A 20,241-nucleotide genomic window follows, 5' to 3' on the forward strand; every position below is an offset into this window, starting at 1 on the left:
CCCTGGCAGCAGTGCTGCTACTGCTTCATCCATCTCTGGCCCCCAATGCTTGGTCAGTTAGTCAATGACGGGTAAGACCCCTCCGAGGGGAGCAACCTAAGCCAGACATGATCACTTGGGAGGCCCTCAAGGAAGGACTCAGGGGGCTGCAACAAAGAGGGAGTGATGGACCTTTGCTCCCCAGCTATTCTGACATAGCCTGAGTCCCCACTTCCATCTGGGAGAAGTGCTTTCTGGCTCTAATCCACTTAACCCTAAAAACCTATGATGGGGAGGACGGTGCAGTCCTCTGCCAGCTAGAGCGGATTCCGGGATGATTGGACATAAGAAAGAATTCGTAAAGTCCTCTGAAGCCTGCTTTGCTAAGAGTGTTTTCATTCATATGATAAGGGTCTGAGTAGGAAATGAGTGTGTCTCCCAAAGTTTTTGCAACCCCTTACCTGACAGACACTGACTCAGATTAAGCCCTCAGATTTCTTTGAAATGTTATCTATTGTTTGATCCTTGCCACCTGACACTGATTGATGATCCTTACCTGTATTCCTGTGTATTACAACCCTAATAAAAGCCGTTGAGGACCAGTCTCTTGGTCCTTTTCCTCTGAAAGACTGACCACCTCTCCTCCCCAAGCAGATCATGTCTTGGTAGTTTTATTTTCATCCGTGGCAGATGGGGGGACTTACACGCAAAGGTTCCCCAGCAAGCAACCAAAAACTAATGCTGGTTGGGGATAATGATTTTTAACCTAGGGCACCACTGTGACACTCCAGCGTTCAACAAACTGGGCAGCCACAGACACATCCTGGTGACTGTGGGTGGGGTGGGAGAGGCCATATCACGGCTCATAGCACCACTGAGGATGGGGCCACAAGAGGCGACCACTTCGAGGCATCTGTGCAGCCACAGAAATGTGTCCAGCTGAGGTCCCCAGGGGCTGACTGCTTCTTGTCTCTCTGGCGTTTTCAACTTGAGGCAGCTCTGCTCCTCTCCTGCCTGCTCCCCTCCTGGCTCTGGGCTGCTCTGTGCCAGTAGGACCTGCTGTTTCCCCGTAGCCACCCACAATTCTGCTCTGCTTTCATTGTGAAAACAATGCTAAGTCTTCCTTCTCCTCCTTCTCTGTTACCTAACCCTCCTGCCATCATTGGGCAAAATGGAGCAATGATTAATGAAGTCACCTCTCCGTACTTCTAAAAATCAGCAAGAGACCCCAGCACAGAAGCCAGAGCCTTATTAGCAAGACTTTTTACCACATCATACAGGTCCCACATAAGTAGAATGAGGGGCATGCCAGAGCTTTGCCTCATAGTGTAGTTAGGAGAGTCAATGAGTTGGCAGCTGCAATGCTCTTAGAGCAGAGACTGGCATGTGGTAAAAACCATATACATTGTTAAATAAAGACAATCTTGCCTTTTCTCTGTTTTTCCCATCAAAAAAAAAGTAAAATGCCTCTGAAACTCCATAAATTCAGTGTTAAGCAATATAGCATTCAAGAATGAGTGACATATTAATCTGAAAAAATAAAGTTCCACTCTCTAATTTAAGAAGAAAAGGAATAAAAAAGATGTTAAAGATTAAATGACAGCCCAGCTCTCCCACCTCAATACCCATTGCCGTTAGAGATTGAGATCTTGATGGCCCCTATTATGGTGTCATTCCTGCCAGCAAACCTAACATCTCTGGTGGCCTATATGCAATTAAGGGTCCCGTCTGACCTCTGGAGAATTTGGGGTCCCCTTTGTAGTGCTGCATTTCCTGGGTGTGGGGGAAATCAGTGTTACTAAAGCTCTCTTCTTTACTCCTTTGTCATCATCCTGGACTCCCAATTTATTTTTAGCTTAGTAATGACAAGGGTAAAGAGAATCCCCTGGCTAAATTTCCACAGAGTTTGGAACTACTCTAAATGTGAGGTGGACACTTGAATAGGAGCACAGTCTTTAGTCAGAAATCACTATGCATTTGTCTAGGTTATGGAGAAAAAATAACCAGTTCAAGACATTCACATGAAGTAAAAGGGAATCATAGAATGCCTGGTGCTACTGCAAGTTTCTTGGGGACCATCAGGTCTACCCCTATCATTTTGTAGAGAAGGAACTGTAAAGCAGAATTTCCATAGCTAAGGGAGAATACAGTTCCTCTAGAGACATAGGAGTTAAAGCACCACCTTACAGCTGCCAAGTGCCTCCTTGGGATTACTTGTTCTTTCCTCAGTCTATGGCAGGGAACAAGTCTGGCCAACTTGAAATACACCTGGACAACAGACCCAGCTGGTTTGCCTGCTTTTGCAGGACTCTTCCTGCCTGCCTCATGACCTGCAAGCAAAACCCACTCCATGAATCTTACACTTACATTGCACAGACAGCCTCAACCCCATTTCCTGGGAAAAGGGGCACACGGATAACAAATTTGGCCCCTCAAGCACCAAGTGTCCATGTTGTTTAGCAGTCAGTATATTATGTTGTTTTGCAAACAATGAATTACACCATCCAAGAGCTGGATGAGGTTTTGACGAGCTCCTCCAACCTGCCACCCCCACCCTGACCACTGCACAATAGTACAATATTTGCCTCCCCTTTCTTAATCATTTACAATCATATCCAATTTCCAACACTCTAGGATGTACTTCAGGCTAACGGCTATGGTAAATGCTAGGGGTTTTCTGACCTGAGAATGCAAAATGAGTCCATCCTCTTAGTGTTCCCCTTTAAACCTTCTGGAGACTGACACGGGCTACACTGAGTTCTACTTTGCACACGGCGGATCCAGCTGCGTTACTGTTTCCATCACTGTTTGTAGGTGGATATGGCAGATAGAACTTTAGGTTTCCGGGTTCTGGTGCCAGGAGGAATTGAGAGGGTATAAAGTTCAAGTGCCTTCAAAGTGATTAAAATAACCAAGCAGACAACTGGTTCCTGGGCCACTCCCACCTCCTCCAGAGTTTGATCTGGAGTGGCCACCACACTCCCAGCTCCCAAACTTGAGGAGCCATGGAAATGGCAGTCCTCAAAGCTAATAGGGTTCACTTAGCTCCCATCTCGCACCCAGTACCTAATCGCCTCTGTCACCTGTGAGCTTCAGTGAGTTCCAGGCCATTTTCCAGGCTGACATCTGTCTGCACCATCTCCTGTTTCAGTTCTCCGATCTCCGAAGCAATTGTGTCAATAAGCTATTCAAAGACAAAAATAGTGTGACATCAGGAAATGGCAGAGGCGTGCCTAGGGCTTGGGGAGCTTCAGACACTTCAATAGGAGCACAGAGATGACCACTTTTTTTTTTTTAAATCTTGGCTATGTTAATTTCCTCTCCTCAGAGGAAAAAAATAAAAAGATTGGGAGCAGCTTCTTCTTAGAAAGAGGAAGAACTTAGGTTTCGGTATTGCCCTAAGAAAAATAATATGGCACCCAGTTTTGTTTCTCAGCATGAGTACAAAAAGGAATAAACAAATCCTGGTAAATCAGGCCTCGACATTCATGTTGTCAAAGTGAAAACTCAAATGTTATTCCCTGGATTAAACTTTATGCAGTCATTATTCTGGTTACAGAAATAAGCATATTTTAGACATATACAGTTTGCAAATCAATTCACAAAGAAATTAAACTTATTTCTCATCTGAGTCTTTGCTGTGGGTTTTTTTGGGTTTTTTTTCTGATTAAAAACAACTGTTTGGGAAAAGGGGAGAGAGGGATGTATGGGGCTGGAAGTGTGTGAGTGGGTGGGAGGTTGAACCATGAGGAGAATGGAGGGGAAAATATGGCCTTGTTTTGCAGAAGGCTTGTGTGTACTTACTCCTCTACCCACACACTGGATAGGGGCTATATCTGACCCTAAAGTTTGGTCTAAATTCTTGAGCCTACATATCCACCCATTCAACAGAATCTTTCCTGGTGAATATTAGACACAGTATTTGTAGAGCAGCTCTTCTCAAAGTGTGCCACAGCTCACTAATTTTTTAAAATGTTTATATTGATTGTCGGCCAAGATGGAGGCATAGGCACATATACTTTCCCCTGTCACACAACCAAAAGGATAACAACAAATATAAAAACAAAAAATAACCAGAACTGCCAGAAAATTGAACTGTATGGAAGCCTGACAAGCAAGGAGTTAAAGAAGAAACATTCGTCTGGAATGGTAGGAGGGATAGAGATCAACAGCCGGGGCAGAGAGGATATGAGGCAAGGCTGCAGCTTACAGTCTCACATGTGCATGAAGATAAACTGGGAGGAACAACTGCGGAGCAAGACAGATCACATAACCCAGGGTTCCAGTGTGGGGAACTGAAGCCCCAAAACTTCTGCCTATAAAAACTTGTGGGGGTTGTGGTAGAAGGAGAATATCCCAGCCTCACAGAAGACTTTATAGGGGAGACCCACAGGGTCCTACAATGTACACAAACCCACCCACTCAGGAATTAGCACCAGAAGGGTCCAATTTGCCTATAGGTAGTGGAGGGAGTAGCTGAAAGTCAGCGGGAGCCAAGCAAATAGCATTGTTCCCTCTGTGACCCCTCCCCTACATTCAGTGCCACAATGCAGCAACATGGGTTGCCCTGCCCTGGTGAATACCTAAGGCTCTGCCCCTTACTACATAACAGGCATGCCCAGACAAAGACATATGGCCCAAATGGAAGAGCAGATCAAAACTCCAAAAATAGAACCAAGGGATGAAGGATAGCCAACCTATCAGATGCATAATTCAATACACCAGTAATCAGGATGCTCACAGAAATGGCTGGTATGGTCACAAAATAAAGGGAAAAGTAAAGGCTATGCAAAGTGAAATAAAACAAGATATACAGAGAACCAACAGTGAAGAGAAGGAAACCAGGACTCAAATCAATAATTTGGAGCAGAAGGAAGGAAAAAACATTCCACCAGAACAGAAGAAGAAACAAGAATTTAAAAAAATGAGGAGGCTTAGGAACCTCCAGGACAACTTTAAACATTCCAACATCCAAATCATAGGGTGCCAGAAGGAGAAGAGGAAGAGCAAGAAACTGAAACCTTACTTGAAAAAATAATGAAGGTGAACTTTTCCAATCTGGCAAAGGAAATAGACTTCCAGGAAGTCCTGGAAGCTCAGAGAGCCCCAAAGAAGTTGGACCCAAGGACACACATAATCACCAAGGCACATCATAATCACATTACCCAAGATTAGAGATAAGGAGAGAATCTGAAAAGCAGCAAGAGGAGAGGAGAGAGCCACCTACAAAGGAGTTCCCAGAAGGCTATCAGCTGATTTCTCAAAAGAAACCTTACAGGCAAGAAGTGCTGAAATGAAGTATCCCAAGTCATGAAAGGCAAGGAACCGACATCCAAGATTACTCTATCCAGGAAAGCTATCACTTAGAATGGGAGGGCAGATAAAGTGATTCCCAGATAAGGTCGAGTTAAAGAAGTTTATCATCACCAAGCCCTTATTATATGAAATGTTAAAGGACTTATCTAAGAAAAATAAGATCAAAATTATGAACAATAGCCCTGGCTAACATAGCTCAGTGTACTGAGTACGGGCCTGCCAACCAGACAACCGCAGTTCGATTTCCAGTCAGGGCACATGCCTGGGTTGCAGGCCAGTTCCAAGCAGGGGACGCATGAGAGGCAACCATACATTGATATTTCTCTCTCCTTCCCTTCCCCTCTAAAGATAAATAAATAAAATCTTTAAAACAACAACAACTATGAATAGTAAAATGACAACCAACTCAATGCTATCAACAACTGAACCTAAAAACAAAACAAAACCCCAAAACAAACTAAGCAAACAACTAGAACAGGTATAGAATCACAGAAATGGAGATCATATGGAGAGTTATCAGCAGGCAGGGGGAGGGGATACAATGGGGGAAAAGATACAGGGAGTAAGAAGTACACATGGTAGTACAAAGTAGACAAGGGGAGGTTAAGAAAATATAGGAAATGGAGAAGTCAAAGAACTTTTATTTATTACCCAATAACATGAACTAAGGGGGGAGGAACGCTGGTGGGTTTGGGGGTACAGGGTGGAGGGGAATAAAGGGGAGAAAAAATGGAACCGTAATAGCAAAATCAATAAAATATATCTTAAAATAAAACTGTTATATAAATGTTATTTATGCCAACTTGTACTGCAATTTTTGGGCTATAAGACACATGTAGATTTTAGAGTAGGAAAAAAATAGGAGGCTCCTGCCTCCTGTGACACTGCTCCACCACTGCCCCCCACCCTTGTGAGCCAGGTAGGCTACATTCGGATTGTAAGATGCACCCCCATCTCCCCAAATTTTGGGGGGGAGTGCATCTTATAGTCCCAAAAATATAATAATAGATTTTTTAATATAAGTAGCTCAACATTTTCTTCATTTATTTTATGATGCAGCCAATATCTATAGACAAAATCCACATGGTTTTTGAAGGTTTCCATAATTTTTAACTGTGTGAAGTGGTACTGGGACTAAAAAGTTTGAGAATCATTGTTGTAGGTAAAGACAGTGTTGCATTTCCTCAAGCAGCTTTTATCCCTCCAGACTCTGGAAAAAGTTTATTTGATGGTATAGGATTTTTTATACTGTTGACCCACTTTTCATTCATTAATTCAACAGAGTGTTATGGTCACCCACTTCATGCCAGGCACTACAAGTAGAGATTAAGGTTAACAATTGTCATGGAAATAATACTCTGGTGAGGCACAGACCAAAGCACTGGGAATTAAGACATTCCAGAATGAAAAAAAAGAACAGGGAGGAACTATAGCTAGGATGGGAGGGTCAGGATAAGTCTTTGAGGAAGTGGGGATCCCTGAATGACAAGGGAGCCATGAAAAGCTCAAGGGAGGGGCCCTACACACAGAGAAAGTCCCAGAGGCTGGGGAGGCATTGTGGAAGGAGAGACAGGCAGGAATTAGACTTCATTGGCCTTCTAAATTATGATATCCTAGGATTTGAGTTTTCTATATTAAGAACCATTGGAGGGCTTTAATTAGGGGAATGACATTTTACTTGTCTTTTGTTCTATAAAGATCACCTTGGCTGCTGGCTAGAGACGTTTGTAAGGTCAAGAAGACACATAACAAGATCAGTTAGGAGGCAACTGTAGTGGTCCAGGCAAGAGATGATGGTGGCTTGGACCAAGGTCAAGGTAGTAGCAGCAGAATTAGAAAGAAGGGGGGAAATCCAAGGACAAGTTGACAGAGGAATTGATAGATGAGGAGAAATGGGATTAGGCTTGTGGAGGAAATCTAGCTGGGTATTGGGCAGGTTAAGTTGTAACTGGGTTGTATTGGCTATCAATTAAACTTGTGAAGTGGCTTTTGACATTTATGATGAAGCTATTTATATATTTAGAAGTCACTGACCTATGTGTTAGCACTTCAAAGTCCTGTATCAGAGTGAAACTGTTGAAGAGGAGAGTGTAGATGGAGAAGGGATTCCCGCAAATAGCTCTGTGCACTCCAATACTGAGAGGCCAGAGAATGAAGGCCTGCCAAGTCCTCCATTGAGGACTTGATCCACCCCCTTTGTGTGTGACAGGGTACAGGCTGCAGGTGCAGCTTCTAGAAGTAATGGGGCCTTGGAAGAGAAAATGATCAGGAGAACTCATTTTACACACATCACAATGGCAAAAATTTTAAAAATCTGATGACACCAAATATCAAGAATATGGGGAAACAGAAGCCCATAAGCAGATAAGAAGTGTTGTTCACAGAGCTCCTATCAAGAGCAGTTTGCAGTGTCTTGCAGAGTTGAAGATACAAGACTTTCTAGTTATATACTCTAGAAAAAGTCTTGCATGTGGGTGCAAGGAGACCTTTGTAAGAATATTTGCTGTACCACTACTTTTAAGAAAACCAAATTATAAGCACCTATTTGTCCATCAGTGGGAGAAGGGATAAGCTGAGGTATAGAATAGTACACAGCAGTTAAAATTAATGAGTCACAGTGTTGATGAAAAAATGTCCAGCCTAAGAAAAAGTTTTATAGGAGTTTACTTGAGCCAAACTGATGACAACTGCTAGGAAGCAAATTTCAATGGATTAAGAAAATACTCTGGAGAATGGCAGTTTCATAGGTTTTTTTTTTTTTTAAATAAAATCAAAGGAGGAGATGTAAGGAGGGGTTACATGAAATCCATTGGTGGTAGATTAGGGAGGCTGGAAAGAACAAAGTGGTGAAATCTCTGAGACTGTATTAAAAAGTAAAATGGACAGGCACATACTTCTTTTACATTGGTAGATACAGGATAGTTAACATTTGCGCCAGCCTGCGAACCATACCATCACGGTTCGATTCCCAGTTAGGGCACATGCCTGGGTTGCGGGCCAGTTCCCAGCAGGGAACTCACGAGAGGCAACCATACATTGATGTTTCTCTCCTTCTCTCCTTCCTTTCCTCTCTAAAGATAAATAAATAAAATCTTAAAAAAAAAAAGAATAGAACCTTCTCTATCTTCAGTCCCCAGTGAGGCTGCTGAGGGACCATGCCTACTAGATCCAGAGATGGTATGTGAGCAACAAGATAATGTGGTCTCATGCTCTGGTACCTGAATTTGTGTCTTCAGAGGTCCAGAAAAGATTATTCTGCCACTTCAAAGGTATGCTATTCTAGATGAACAAAGACAATAGAAAATTTCAAAGTTAAAAGTGACCTAAGTCAAGGAAGCTATAGGCCTGGGAGTAGATTACTGACTATAACCCACTTTTAGTTATGAATTTTTATGTTCAGGCCACCCTGTGTGGTTACTTTTGTCTCTCGATTTGTAAGGCCTGGCATGCAAACCTTCACTGAACTTGTCAGGTTTAGTGTGTGGCCCCTTTTTTGTCCACAATAGCTATATGTATCAAGACATATACAAACAGAACTTCTGGCCAAGATGGAGGCATAGGTAGACACACTGTGCCTCCTTGAACAACCAAAATAAGGACAACAACAATTTAGAAACAAAATAACAACCAAAACTGACAGAAAATTGAACTGTATGGAAGTCAGGCAGCCAAGGAGTTATTTTAACTCCTCTGAACACATTCATCCAGACCAGTAGAAGGGGCAGAGTCACGTGCCTGGGTGGAGAGGGGTTGCAGCAAAGCAAAAAAGACGGAGGCACCAGGCACACAAGGCAGCAGGAGGTGAACCTTGGGTGCACAGGTGGAGGCTGGCAGACCCGGGGCAAAAGGGGGCAACAGGCAGACCCAGAGAGGCAGCGACTGTGAACCAGGGCACTGTGCACAAGGTGGCTGGCTGACCGAGCAGTCCCACATTCATGCACAGATAAACCAGGTGAAATTGGGGAGCGAGACAGACTTCCCAACCCAGGGTCCCAGCACCAGAAAATAAAGCCTCAAAACACCAATTGAAAACACCTGTGGGGTTTGAGGCAGTGGGAGAGACTCCCAACCCCACAGAAGAGTTCGTTGAAGAGATCCACAGAGTCCTAGAATGTATACAAGCCCGCCCACCCACCTAGGAATCAGCACCAGAAGGGCCCACTTTGCTTGGGGGAAGCAGTGAAAGTGACTGAAATCCAGTAGCAGAGAACAGAGCAAGCACCATTGTTTCCTCTCAGACCCTGCCCCCATATATAGTGTCACAACCCAGCAACTGGGTTGCCCCACCTTGGTGAACACCTAGGGCTCTGCCCCTCACACATAACAGGCGCTAAAAGACCAAAAAAAAAAAGAGGCCCAAATGAAAGAAAAGATCAAAGCTCCAGAAAAAATAAAACTGAGCAACAAAGAGATAGCCAACCTATCAGATGCACAGTTCAAAGCACTGGTGATCAGGATGCTCACAGAATTGGTTGAATTTGGTCAACAATTAGATGAAAAAAATGAAGGCTACACTAAGTGAAATAAAGGAAAATGTACAGGGAACCAATAGTGATGGGAAGAAAACTGGGACTAAAATCAATGGAGTGGACCAGAAGGAAGAAAGAAACAACCAAACAGAAAAGAATGAAGAAAACAGAATTTTAAAAAAATGAGGAGAGGCTTAGGAACCTCCAGGACATCTTTAAACATTCCAACCTCCAAATTATAGGGATACCAGAAGGAGAAGAGGAAGAGCAACAAGTGGAAAAGCTATTTGAACAAATAATAAAGGAGAATTTTCCCAACCTAGGAAATAGATTTCCAGGAAGTCCAGGAAGCTCAGAGAGTCCCAAAGAAAGTGGACCCAAGGAGAAACACACCAAGATACATCATAATTGCCTTAGCCAAGATTAAAATGAAGGAGAGAATTCTAGAAGCAGCAAGAGATAGGGAGACAGTAACCTACAAAGGAGTTTCCATCAGAGTGTCAGCTGATTTCTCAAAAGAGACCTTACACGCAAGAAGGGGCTGGAAAGAAGTATTCCAAGTCATGAAAGGCAAGGGCCAACATCCAAGATTGCTCTATCCAGCAAAGCTTTCATTTAGAATGAAGGGCAGATAAAGTGCTTCTCAGATAAGGTCAAGTTCAAGGAGTTCATTATCACCAAGCCTTTATTATATGAAATGTTAAAGGAACTTATTTAAGAAAAAGAAGATAAAAAATATGAACAGTGAATGGACAGCAAACTCACAGTTATTAACAACCACACCTAAAACAAAAACAAACTAAACAAACACCTATAACAGGAACAGAACCACAGAAATGGAGATCACATGGAAGGTTAGCAACAGGGGAGGGGACGAGAGAGGGGAAAGGTACAGAGAATAAGTAGCATAGATGGTAGGTAGAAAATACGGGGAAGGTAAGAATAGTATGGGAAATGTAGAAGCTAAAGAACTTATGACATATAGACATGAACTAAAGTGGGGGAATTCGAGTGGGAGAGGGTATACAGGGTGGAGGGGAATAAAAGGGGGAAAATGGTACAACTGTAGTAGCATAATCAATAAAATATATTTTAAAAAGACATATACAAACATAAAAACTCAAAAGCCTTCATTTAAAATAAGCCAAGATATGGAAATAATCCAAGTGACCATCAATAGATGAGTAGATAAAAAAGCTGTGGTATGTGGATACAATGAAAAATATTCAACCGTAAAAAAGAGTGAAATCTTACCATCTGCAACAGCATGGGTGGACCTAGAGGGTATTATGCTCAGGGGAGTAAGTCAGAAAGAGACAAATACCATATGACTTTACTTATATGTGGCATCTAAAGAACAAACAAAATGGCAAGAGACACACAGACACAGAGCAGACTGCTGGTTGCCAGGAGGGAGAGGTATTGGGGGATTAGATGAAAAAGATGAAGGGATTAAGAAGTTCAAATTGGTAGTTACAACTTAGTTCTGGGTATGTAAGTAAACCACAGAAAATATAGTCAATAATATTGTGATAACTATGTTTAGCACCGGTTGGGGTACTAGAAATATCGAGGGGAACGCTATGTAAAGTATATAACTGTCTAACCACTAAGCTGTACAACTGAAGTCAATACAAAATATAATTGAAAGAAAAAAATCCTAAAAAAAAGACAAGTTGAACCATGCAAAATTGTATTATTAAGTGTTTGTATTGATAGAGAAAAGCCCCTTTTCAGCTAGCCTAAGAACGCCCAGTAGGAGAGTCTAACTTCCGCATTCCACTTCTGTAACCTGCTTCTGCCGCACAGCCAATGAGAGCCACAGCACCTCAGATATCCCCAAATAAGGAAATAGACATAACTTCCGCATTACTCACTTTGCCACGTAGACAGGAAGGCCCTGCAGGCTATATAAACCCCAAGAACCCTTTGTTCAGGGCTCAGAATTTGGAGATCACTCTCCTCTGGGCCCGTGCATGTAAATAAAGATTGTGCTCCTGAAACCTCGGTGTCTGGTCGCTTCATTTTTCTGTAACAGTATATACACACATAGATATAGACTACTCCAATATGCTGTATCAGGTTTACACTTCTAATCCAGGATAGTGGTTACCTCTAGAGAGTAATGAATGAACATGATCAAAGGTAGAGGGGCTTAAACACATGTGAAATTTTATTTCTTAAAATGAAAGGGGAAAAAAAAAAATGAAAGGGTAAACTGATAAGATTTAACAGCTAGTGATTGTTTTCATATTATGTGTGGTTTTCTATATGTTTAAAGTACTTCAGAATCAAATCTATCAATAGAAAAATGAGAAAAAATGTGGATGTGTATGAAAATGGAAGGAGATGGAAGAATTAAGAAGGTGGGAGGAAGTAGGGTGAGCCAGGGAAGTGTGAGCGTCTGTGCCAAAGTCTTACCACTCTGGGCTGAGTTCCCCCTCTCACATTCTGGGTCATGGCTGTGATTCTGGACAGGACACCACACACAGCCCACCAGGGAGCAAAGAGTCCTGCTGACGGAGGGCCAGCTACAGCCTGAGGCAAACACCTATAGTAGTTAAAAGATTCCCATCCCCAGTAGGAAGGGGAATCACCCTCAGTCACCTTCACAGCCACCATAATGATTTGAACCAGAAATCCCAAGTGGCCTTTCCCAGGGGAAGTAGCTGATCCCCACCAGCCAGACTTCTTTCTCCCGGGTACTGCTCCTGCTGACACTTTGGCTACATCTCTAGGCCTCCAGTCCCACACTACTACTTTTTCTATACCTGGACAAATTCAAAGAACCTACAAATTTTGGTTCTTACTCAGCAGCACTCAGTGGCAAGTCACAGACAACACTAGTTATCTTCAATAAAGAAGGAAGGCACAGTAATACTAAGACACAAAGGTAGATAAGAACAGAGGTTATCCCTGGCTAGGTGGCTATGGGACCCTTCCTGGCTAGATAAGGTCTTTCAGTCCCCTCCATCTCTTTCCCAGTCTGCCCCAAGTCACCCACAGCACAGAGATTTACCTGAGAAAAGGAGCAGAGGTTAGTGTTCCAGGGCCAGGCCTGCCTCTCCGAATGATCTGTTTATATATCCTTCCATCAGCAAGATCCCTCCTGAGATCTGCCAGGGTGTTCCTGATCGGATTTGTGATATTCCCCACCTTGTCCCCAGATACATTTTTTGTGTTCATTTTCAGTTCCTGTAGATGTCTGATCTCATCCCTTGTGCTCTGGGTTTATCCAAATTTCATTCACTGACAGCAAGTAGATATGTTATCACCTATCAAAGGTGAACAGATTTTTTTTTAACTTTTTTTAAAAAGATTTTATTTATTTATTTATCTTTAGAGGGGAAGGAGAGAGGGAGAGAAAAATCAATGTATGGTTGCCTTTTGTGCGTCCCCTGCTGGGAGTTGGCCTGCAGGGAACTGGACTACAACCCAGGCATGTGCCCTGACTGGGAATCGAACGGCGATCCTCTGGTTCGCAGGCCCGAGCTCAATCCACTGAGCTACACCAGCCAGGGCCAAAGGTGAACAGATTTAACCTAAGTTTTCCCATGGCAAAGTTGTCAAACAATGGTCATTGGTGCCAATTTAATGCCAACTGGAATCCCCAATTTGGAGCAGACTGAAGAAGAAAACTATTCAGTTCAGCCCTGGCTGGTGTAGCTCAGTGGATTGAGCGTAGGCCTGCGAACCACACAATCACGGTTCGATTCCCAGTCAGGGCACATGCCTGGATTGCAGGCCAATTCCCAGCAGGTGACTCACAAGAGGCAACCATACATTGATATCTCTCTCTCTCTCCTTCCCTACCCTCTAAGATAAATAAATAAAATCTTAAAAAAAAAAAAGAATACTATTCAGTTCAGTATAGGCTTCTCTCTAAAATGTGGCTTGTGTGAGCCTGGAGGCCCCTGTTTAGAAATGGCTGCCAGGCTCTGTTTTTTGTTTTTTCTCTTTTAAAAAAATTTTGAGCGGTTAGCCACCAGGAGTCCTTCCTAGCAGATAGCACTCTCAGGGTCCACAAAGCCAAAAGCAGTGTCAGTGTAGGTGCTTTATCAAAGTTGGTGCTGCTAACGGAAGTTTCTTTAAATTCACATACACAACCCAAGACCCCAACACATCCCTGTCCCTGCCCAGAGTTCCTACAAGAAGGGGAAAGACTGGCTAAGCATCTGCCAAGCTGGTGAGCAAGTGCTGCTTTCCACAACCCCATTTTGCTGCCAAGGCTGTGTGGATACCTGGGAAGGTGGCAACAGAGACAAGCTGCTGTTATTCAGTGCAATCAGAGAGTGAGACAGGACACCAGTTTCCAGGAAACCAAGCTGGTAAGACAGTGGTTCTTATAACAAAACACAACATTTGTGTTTTTTCAGGAAAACTCCACAAGGAGTGACTAAGGCCTCCACTCAAGAGACAGACACTTACATGAACAGGGCACTGCAGAGCTACCCGGGTAGAGGCAGGGCATATCTGTCTTTGTCACTCCCCAATGGGTAGTGTGCTTGCTTTCCAAAGCAGGGAGAGAGAATGCTACTGGCAGGAAGGGAACTTCTGCAGCCACCATACTTGGTACAGGCCAGAGAGATGGGGCCTGAGGAAGGCAGGCCAGGGTTGGGTCTCTGGGTCCCCTTCCTCCTTCTACTCAGTGCTATAGGGCTCCCTCACATCTAAGCATCTGTGCATAACACAGGAAGCTTGAAGTGTTCACTTGGGTGACTTCCAGGCAAACTGGTATCCAGGCAAGGGCAGGAGAATTCAGAAAGCCCCAGGTTCTTTCTTGGCCCTTTGAAGATCACACTCAGGACTCAGCCTGTACAAGGCGTGGCCTGCTATGCTCCAGTCTGGCACAGCCACCTACACTGATTTGTACCATTCTGTAATCATTCAGGCTAATTTTCCAGTGGGTGGGAATCTCATCTAAAGGGCCACACTTCAAACCCTGTATTGTTTCGAGGCAGACTGGCTTGCAGCAACTATGGTGGTTTGGCAGCATGAGCTAGTAGTAGTGGTGAGGGTACCAGCTTTGGCCTCAAAAAGACCTGCCTTCAAATGCTTCTCGGCAATTGGTGTTGGAGGATTAAATATGATGATAAGATCAAAACACTTTATAACAAGTACTTATACACTCCTAGATATTCTTCCTATTTAAATTCTTTCTCCTATTAATGGTAATCACTGCTATGAAGCACAGTTAATAAGGCTAAAAGACTTCAAAAGTACTTACACCCTCCCAGACTATAAAGAGGCCGTTTCATTATTTCATCCTCAGAAACAGACTCAGACCTACAAAGGACCAGTGCTTGTGGAGTCCAATCTTGCTTCTGCCTGTCTGCCCAGAAGTCTCTAATCTCAGGATCTGCCCCTTACATGTCAATTTTCCCTGACTTATTAGGGAAAGAAGTCACTGTCTGCAATCCCTGTTTGCTTGGGAGACTGAAGGGAGGGAGAGGGAGGACTCCAAATCTTGTTTTCTTTCTTTTAGGGTTAGATAAAAGGAGAAAAATTCTCTTGAAGGTCAAGTAAATATAAAACAAGTGCTTATTGAGGAAGTTCTGATACAGTGCTCTTCAAATTCTAAGTCCAACTCAGGAATGTTATCAATAGTTAGAAAAAGGGTGCATAGTTAGCTACCTAAGAGACTGAGACTTGAAACCTAGGGTGTGGGAAAAGTCAAGTGCTTGGCTTTTGGCCATTGAATTTCTATTTCCCGAGTGTATCAGCTTGACCTTCACAGTTCCACCAACTCTGGGACTGGACCAAATTCCAGGTTATGAAAAACCACATGACCCAAACACTTCTTTCTCCTGTTGCTTCTGCTGAGTGAGCAGGAGAAGCCTCGTAGACTGATAGGTACACCCTTTTGGGTTTTGTCTGAAGTAGAAAACAATAGATTTCTTACAAACTTTCAAATAATTTTTGCCTCCTATCCTTAGGAACTGTCACCATGGAAACCAAGAAGAAACGGAGACTTTTCCCCTTCACTTGTAGAGAAGAGTCTGGGGAATGATGTTGGAACATCTCAGAACCATGCCCTTTTGTTTTGTTTTGTTCTGAAACTATGTTATGTCCTTATCCTATGCACATTTGCATGTATTTTTTGAAATTTAATTGTAATTGTAAATATAACACATGAATACATTCCCACTGAAAAACATAGATTACTGTAGGTAATCTCCCTTGACCATGATCATAATCGTTTCTACCTACTCAGAGGAAACCACTATTAACAGTTTTGTGTGTATGATGTGTTGTCCTGTAGCTTATTTGTTACATCCAATGAAATGTGGAATTTATCCACACTGAAAAAAGCCATAGTTCATTTTGAGTGGGAATGGTTTTTCACCATAGGGGTGTACCACATAGGGAGATTCCATGTATCCATTCTGTTTTGATAGACATCTACCTAGTGTTTTGCTGTCATCAGCAATACTGTGATGAGCATGCTGTGTACTGTGTGAAACTTTAGAGAAAATGCCACATTGCTCTCCAGGTGGCCATGTCCATCTCTACTGCCTCTGGCATCTTTGAAAGCATCTACCTCAGTTGTCAGTGTTTTGATATTACCATACTTTTAAGCTTTGGACAATCTGATGAGTACAGTGGCTTTTTATTATCTTAATGTGCTTTGCTCATTATAGATTATACTGTTTGTATATTGATTGTTTGTTTGTATTTCCTCTTCTGAGGAATTGCCTGTCCATTCGTCTGTTGACCACTTTGGGGTTTCTTATTTTTCTTAAGTTATAATATAAATCCACTGCCTAAAATAATTAAAAGATTTTCTCTCATACTGTTTTTCTGTCTTTTAAATTTTCTAAGGCTTTTAAGGTTGATAGACTCAAAAGTTCATTGGTTTTTGCTTTGTCTAAGATGAAATTTCTGATCTTGAAGTAATAAATTATTTCCTGTTTTTTGCTAAGACATGTAATATAAAGTTTTGCTTATTTACATATGCTGTATTTATTTATTTGTGGGCTTTTCATTCATCTGGAATGTAATTTTGAATGTGGTGTGAAATCAGGAGGAGGAGGGAAGACTATAATAGGGCCAGGGCTAGGTCCCCCAAAACCTTAAACACTGTACTTGGGGATGGCTTTATCAGCCCCAGGTGCCTTCTGCAGGCCAAAGGGTGTGCCCAGGGAGCTACTTTTTTCAAACTTGCTGAAAGGCTGGGGGCAGCTTAGGAGACATAGGTAGAACTCTGCCCTTGATTTTCATTCCACAGGAAGAGCAAATGAGCTCAACAGTACTTATGCAATAGTTCATCTTAGCCTTGCTGGTTTAAAACATCTCCTTAATTACAATCAGAACCTTTCTATTCACCAAAAACCATATTCATTGCATTTTAAAAATTAATTTGGGCAGGGAGAGAAAGAGAGAGACTGATTTGTTGTTTCACTTATTTATGCATTCATTGGTTGATTCGTGTATGTTCCCTGATCAGGGATCAAACCTGAAACCTCGGTATCATGGGGCCAATGCTCTAACCAACTAAGATACCCTGCTAGGGCCTAATTATCTTTTTATTCCATTTTTCCTATTTTGGAGCTGAAAATAATACAACACATTTCCACATACTTATGTAGAGAAAAAGATAATAAGCAATCCACCTCAGTATCATCTCTGAGTTAACTGAAATGGTTTGATATAAACAACTTTGATTATAGCTCAGGGTAATAAATAGTAGTATTTACAGAAAATAAACACAAGCAAACAATTTAATATTTAAAAACAAATTTTTGGCTAAATGCCTTGCCTAGAATTCCTTTGGCTTGGCTGTTTTAAGCAGTGTGTCCTTCACTAAATAGTGTGACCCCTTGAATTTCCTCATTCGTGAGCTGACAGTATGCTAAGGCCTGATTCTCAGGGCTGCTTAATAAGAGTTCACTGAGCTGATGCAGCAAAGTCCACAGCAAATGTTCAACTTTAGTATTTGGGTATTTGCTGGTGGGGAGAGGGCTTAGTCACTTATACAACCCATAGATGGAAAGTGAGCAATCTGGTTTAAAGGGTATGAGACGTGTGGGGTTGATGTGTTGGTTAATTATATCTGTTGGGGGACACAGGTCCTTGTGCAATGCCCATGAGGGACACCTTCACATGCTGTGTCCCCACAGGCACTGTAATTTCACAAGGCTTGTTAGGGGCCTGATAAGCATGGATGTACTTATAATGGGTGGACATATTTTAAATTAGGAAAGCCCCAGAAAATTCAGGACCTGGTGTCCTTTGTGTGTGTCAGTACCCCTAAGGGGACTGCAACATGTTGATGGATCAGGTTTTCATAGCCTTCAGCTCCTTGGACCTTCCTCAGACCTGAAAACCCCTGCAAACATCTCACTGTACCATGGTGTTCCTTGAGACCAGGCCTTGCACCAGAGGGGCTCCCTAATACCTGCTGAGGGTGATCATGAGAAGGAAACTGGGCACCAAGTCCTTTGTCTGAGGATGGCTTTCTGGTGGCTAGAACCAGCTTTGTCAGTTGCAGAGACCAAAAAGGACTCCTGAAGTTAGTCCTCGATCAATTGCTAATGGGCAGAAGTATATACATACTCCAGCTGCCTCTCTGCTGGATGAGACCACCCTGATGTGAGGTCTACACTGTCTTCATGAACCTTTTAAGATGGAGCCAAAGTTACCATCAGGGTCCTTTGCTTGAAACTAGAATTGTCTGAGCTCCTCCTCTGCCCCACTATTGATTTCTCTTCCTGATAACCCATTTTCATAAAAGTCTTTAGCTCTGGGCCTGTTTCTGGGGAACCTGAGCCATGATGCCTCCCAACCTTCCTGCTTGACACCCCACTTTCACCATTTGAGGTTGATGGTCCTGCCTATGGGTTATTCCTGGAGCCACAGCATCTCCCAGATGGCCCCCACCTGGATGTAAATTCTGCAGAGAAGGAATGATGCCCTTTTGCTCTCCACTCCATCCTCTGAGCTTGGGACAGAGCCTGGCATACGTGAGTTATTGAATGAATGATTGCTCTTCCCTCTCCGTCTTCCTCTTTGTAACTTCCTATTCATTTCCTTCTACACCAGGGGTAAATCAGGACACAGAGGGGGTGGAGCTCCAACCAGTCCACTTGAACCCTGGCTGGACATGATGGGGAAGTAGCTGACATTGTAGCAACCACTAAAAAGGTACTGCTCAAGATTTTTCAATTATTCACCACCAAAAACAGCAATGTGGCTGTACATCCAGAATGCAGCTGTTTCTTCTGATTCATGGTTAAGTTCTCACTGAGCGGAAGGGGGTGACTTTAAACACGGTCCTCCAATGATTAATTTACAAACTGCTTCTACTGAAGTGGAAGAGACCAACTTGGCTTTACCTTGGGCAGGCTGTGAAAGGCTGGGTAGACCATGCTGATACAGGTGTGATGACTCAGTGCAAATTCTAGAAGCACAGACTCAGTGGTTTTTTCCCCTAAACTATATTCCAAGTGATCTTGCGGAGCAAATCCTCTGATGTAACTTTGAATTTAGTGTCTCCTTGGAAAAAATAAAAATATTTTTTAAAAGATACACAGAGTGTCTATAGTTCAATACGTGGAATATGGTAGCAGCTGGTGTGGTACATTTTGAAATAGTCATTGTGCTAAGGTCCTGATTTACTTTGTCAGTTGTCTGAAGCCTGAATTGTACTAGATTCTTCAGTGACCTCAGAAATCATTTTAGGGTTAATTAACAAGACAAATGAGAGAAGTGCCATGAAGAATGAAGTTCTTCTTGAGAGTTGTCACCAAGTTTCCTATAGCCCTGGTTAGTTTTAGTATTTGTGTTTTAAGTTTGATTTTTCATGTTTTAAAAATATTTTTAGAGTCCTTATTACATAGCAGCAGGTCTACAATGGGGAAGAAAAACCAACCACAATGTGCTCCATCAAATTTAAGATACACTCAGTTATAAGATACACTCACTTTATTTTATATTTTAAAGTATATTTTATTGATTATGCTATTACAGTTGTTGCATTTTTCCCCTTTATTTCCATCCACCTTGCAACCCCTGACCACACATGTTCCCCCCTCCACCCCTTAGTTCATGTCCATGGGTCATACATATAAGTTCCTTGGCTTCCCCATTTCCTATACCATTCTTAACGTTCCCCTGCCTATTTTGTACCTACCATTTATGCTTCTTATCCCCTGTACCATTTCCCCCATTCTACCCCTTACCCTTGCCCCTGATAACCCTCCATGTGATCTCTATTTCTATGATTCTGTTCCTGTTCTAGCTGCTTCCTAGTTTGTTTTCTTAGATTCAGGTGTTCATAGTTGTGAGCTTCTTGTCATTTCACTGTTCAGTTTTGATCTTCTTTTTCTTAGATAAGTCCTTTAACATTTCATATAATAAGGGCTTGGTGATGATAAACTTCTTTAAATCGACCTTATCTGGGAAGCACTTTATCTGCCCTCCCATTCTAAGTGATAGCTTTCCTGGATAGAGTAATCTTGGATGTCGGTTCCTTGCC

At 42.6% G+C, this 20,241-nt stretch overlaps 1 protein-coding gene across 6 annotated transcripts in view; it reads right to left on the minus strand.

Annotated features, from left to right (window-relative positions):
* RIN2 (Ras and Rab interactor 2) overlaps window positions 1-20,241 on the minus strand; it is a 241,542-nt gene that overhangs the window by 57,456 nt on the left and 163,845 nt on the right. For 3 of the 6 annotated variants that reach the window (XM_037057024.1, XM_037057025.1, XM_037057026.1), the window contains one exon: window positions 3,063-3,163. The exons of 1 other annotated variant lie outside the window; for it this stretch is intronic. In XM_037057024.1, the coding sequence (XP_036912919.1) occupies window positions 3,063-3,163 (101 nt within the window). Of the gene's footprint in view, window positions 1-2,661; window positions 2,830-3,045; window positions 3,164-20,241 lie in introns of those variants that run through there. 2 more of the 6 variants (XM_037057027.1, XM_037057029.1) reach the window with 2 other exon arrangements.

This window comes from Sturnira hondurensis, unplaced genomic scaffold (assembly GCF_014824575.4).
Source record: "Sturnira hondurensis isolate 20B ecotype Veracruz unplaced genomic scaffold, ASM1482457v3 Scaffold0009244, whole genome shotgun sequence".
Taxonomy (NCBI): Eukaryota; Metazoa; Chordata; class Mammalia; order Chiroptera; family Phyllostomidae; genus Sturnira; species Sturnira hondurensis.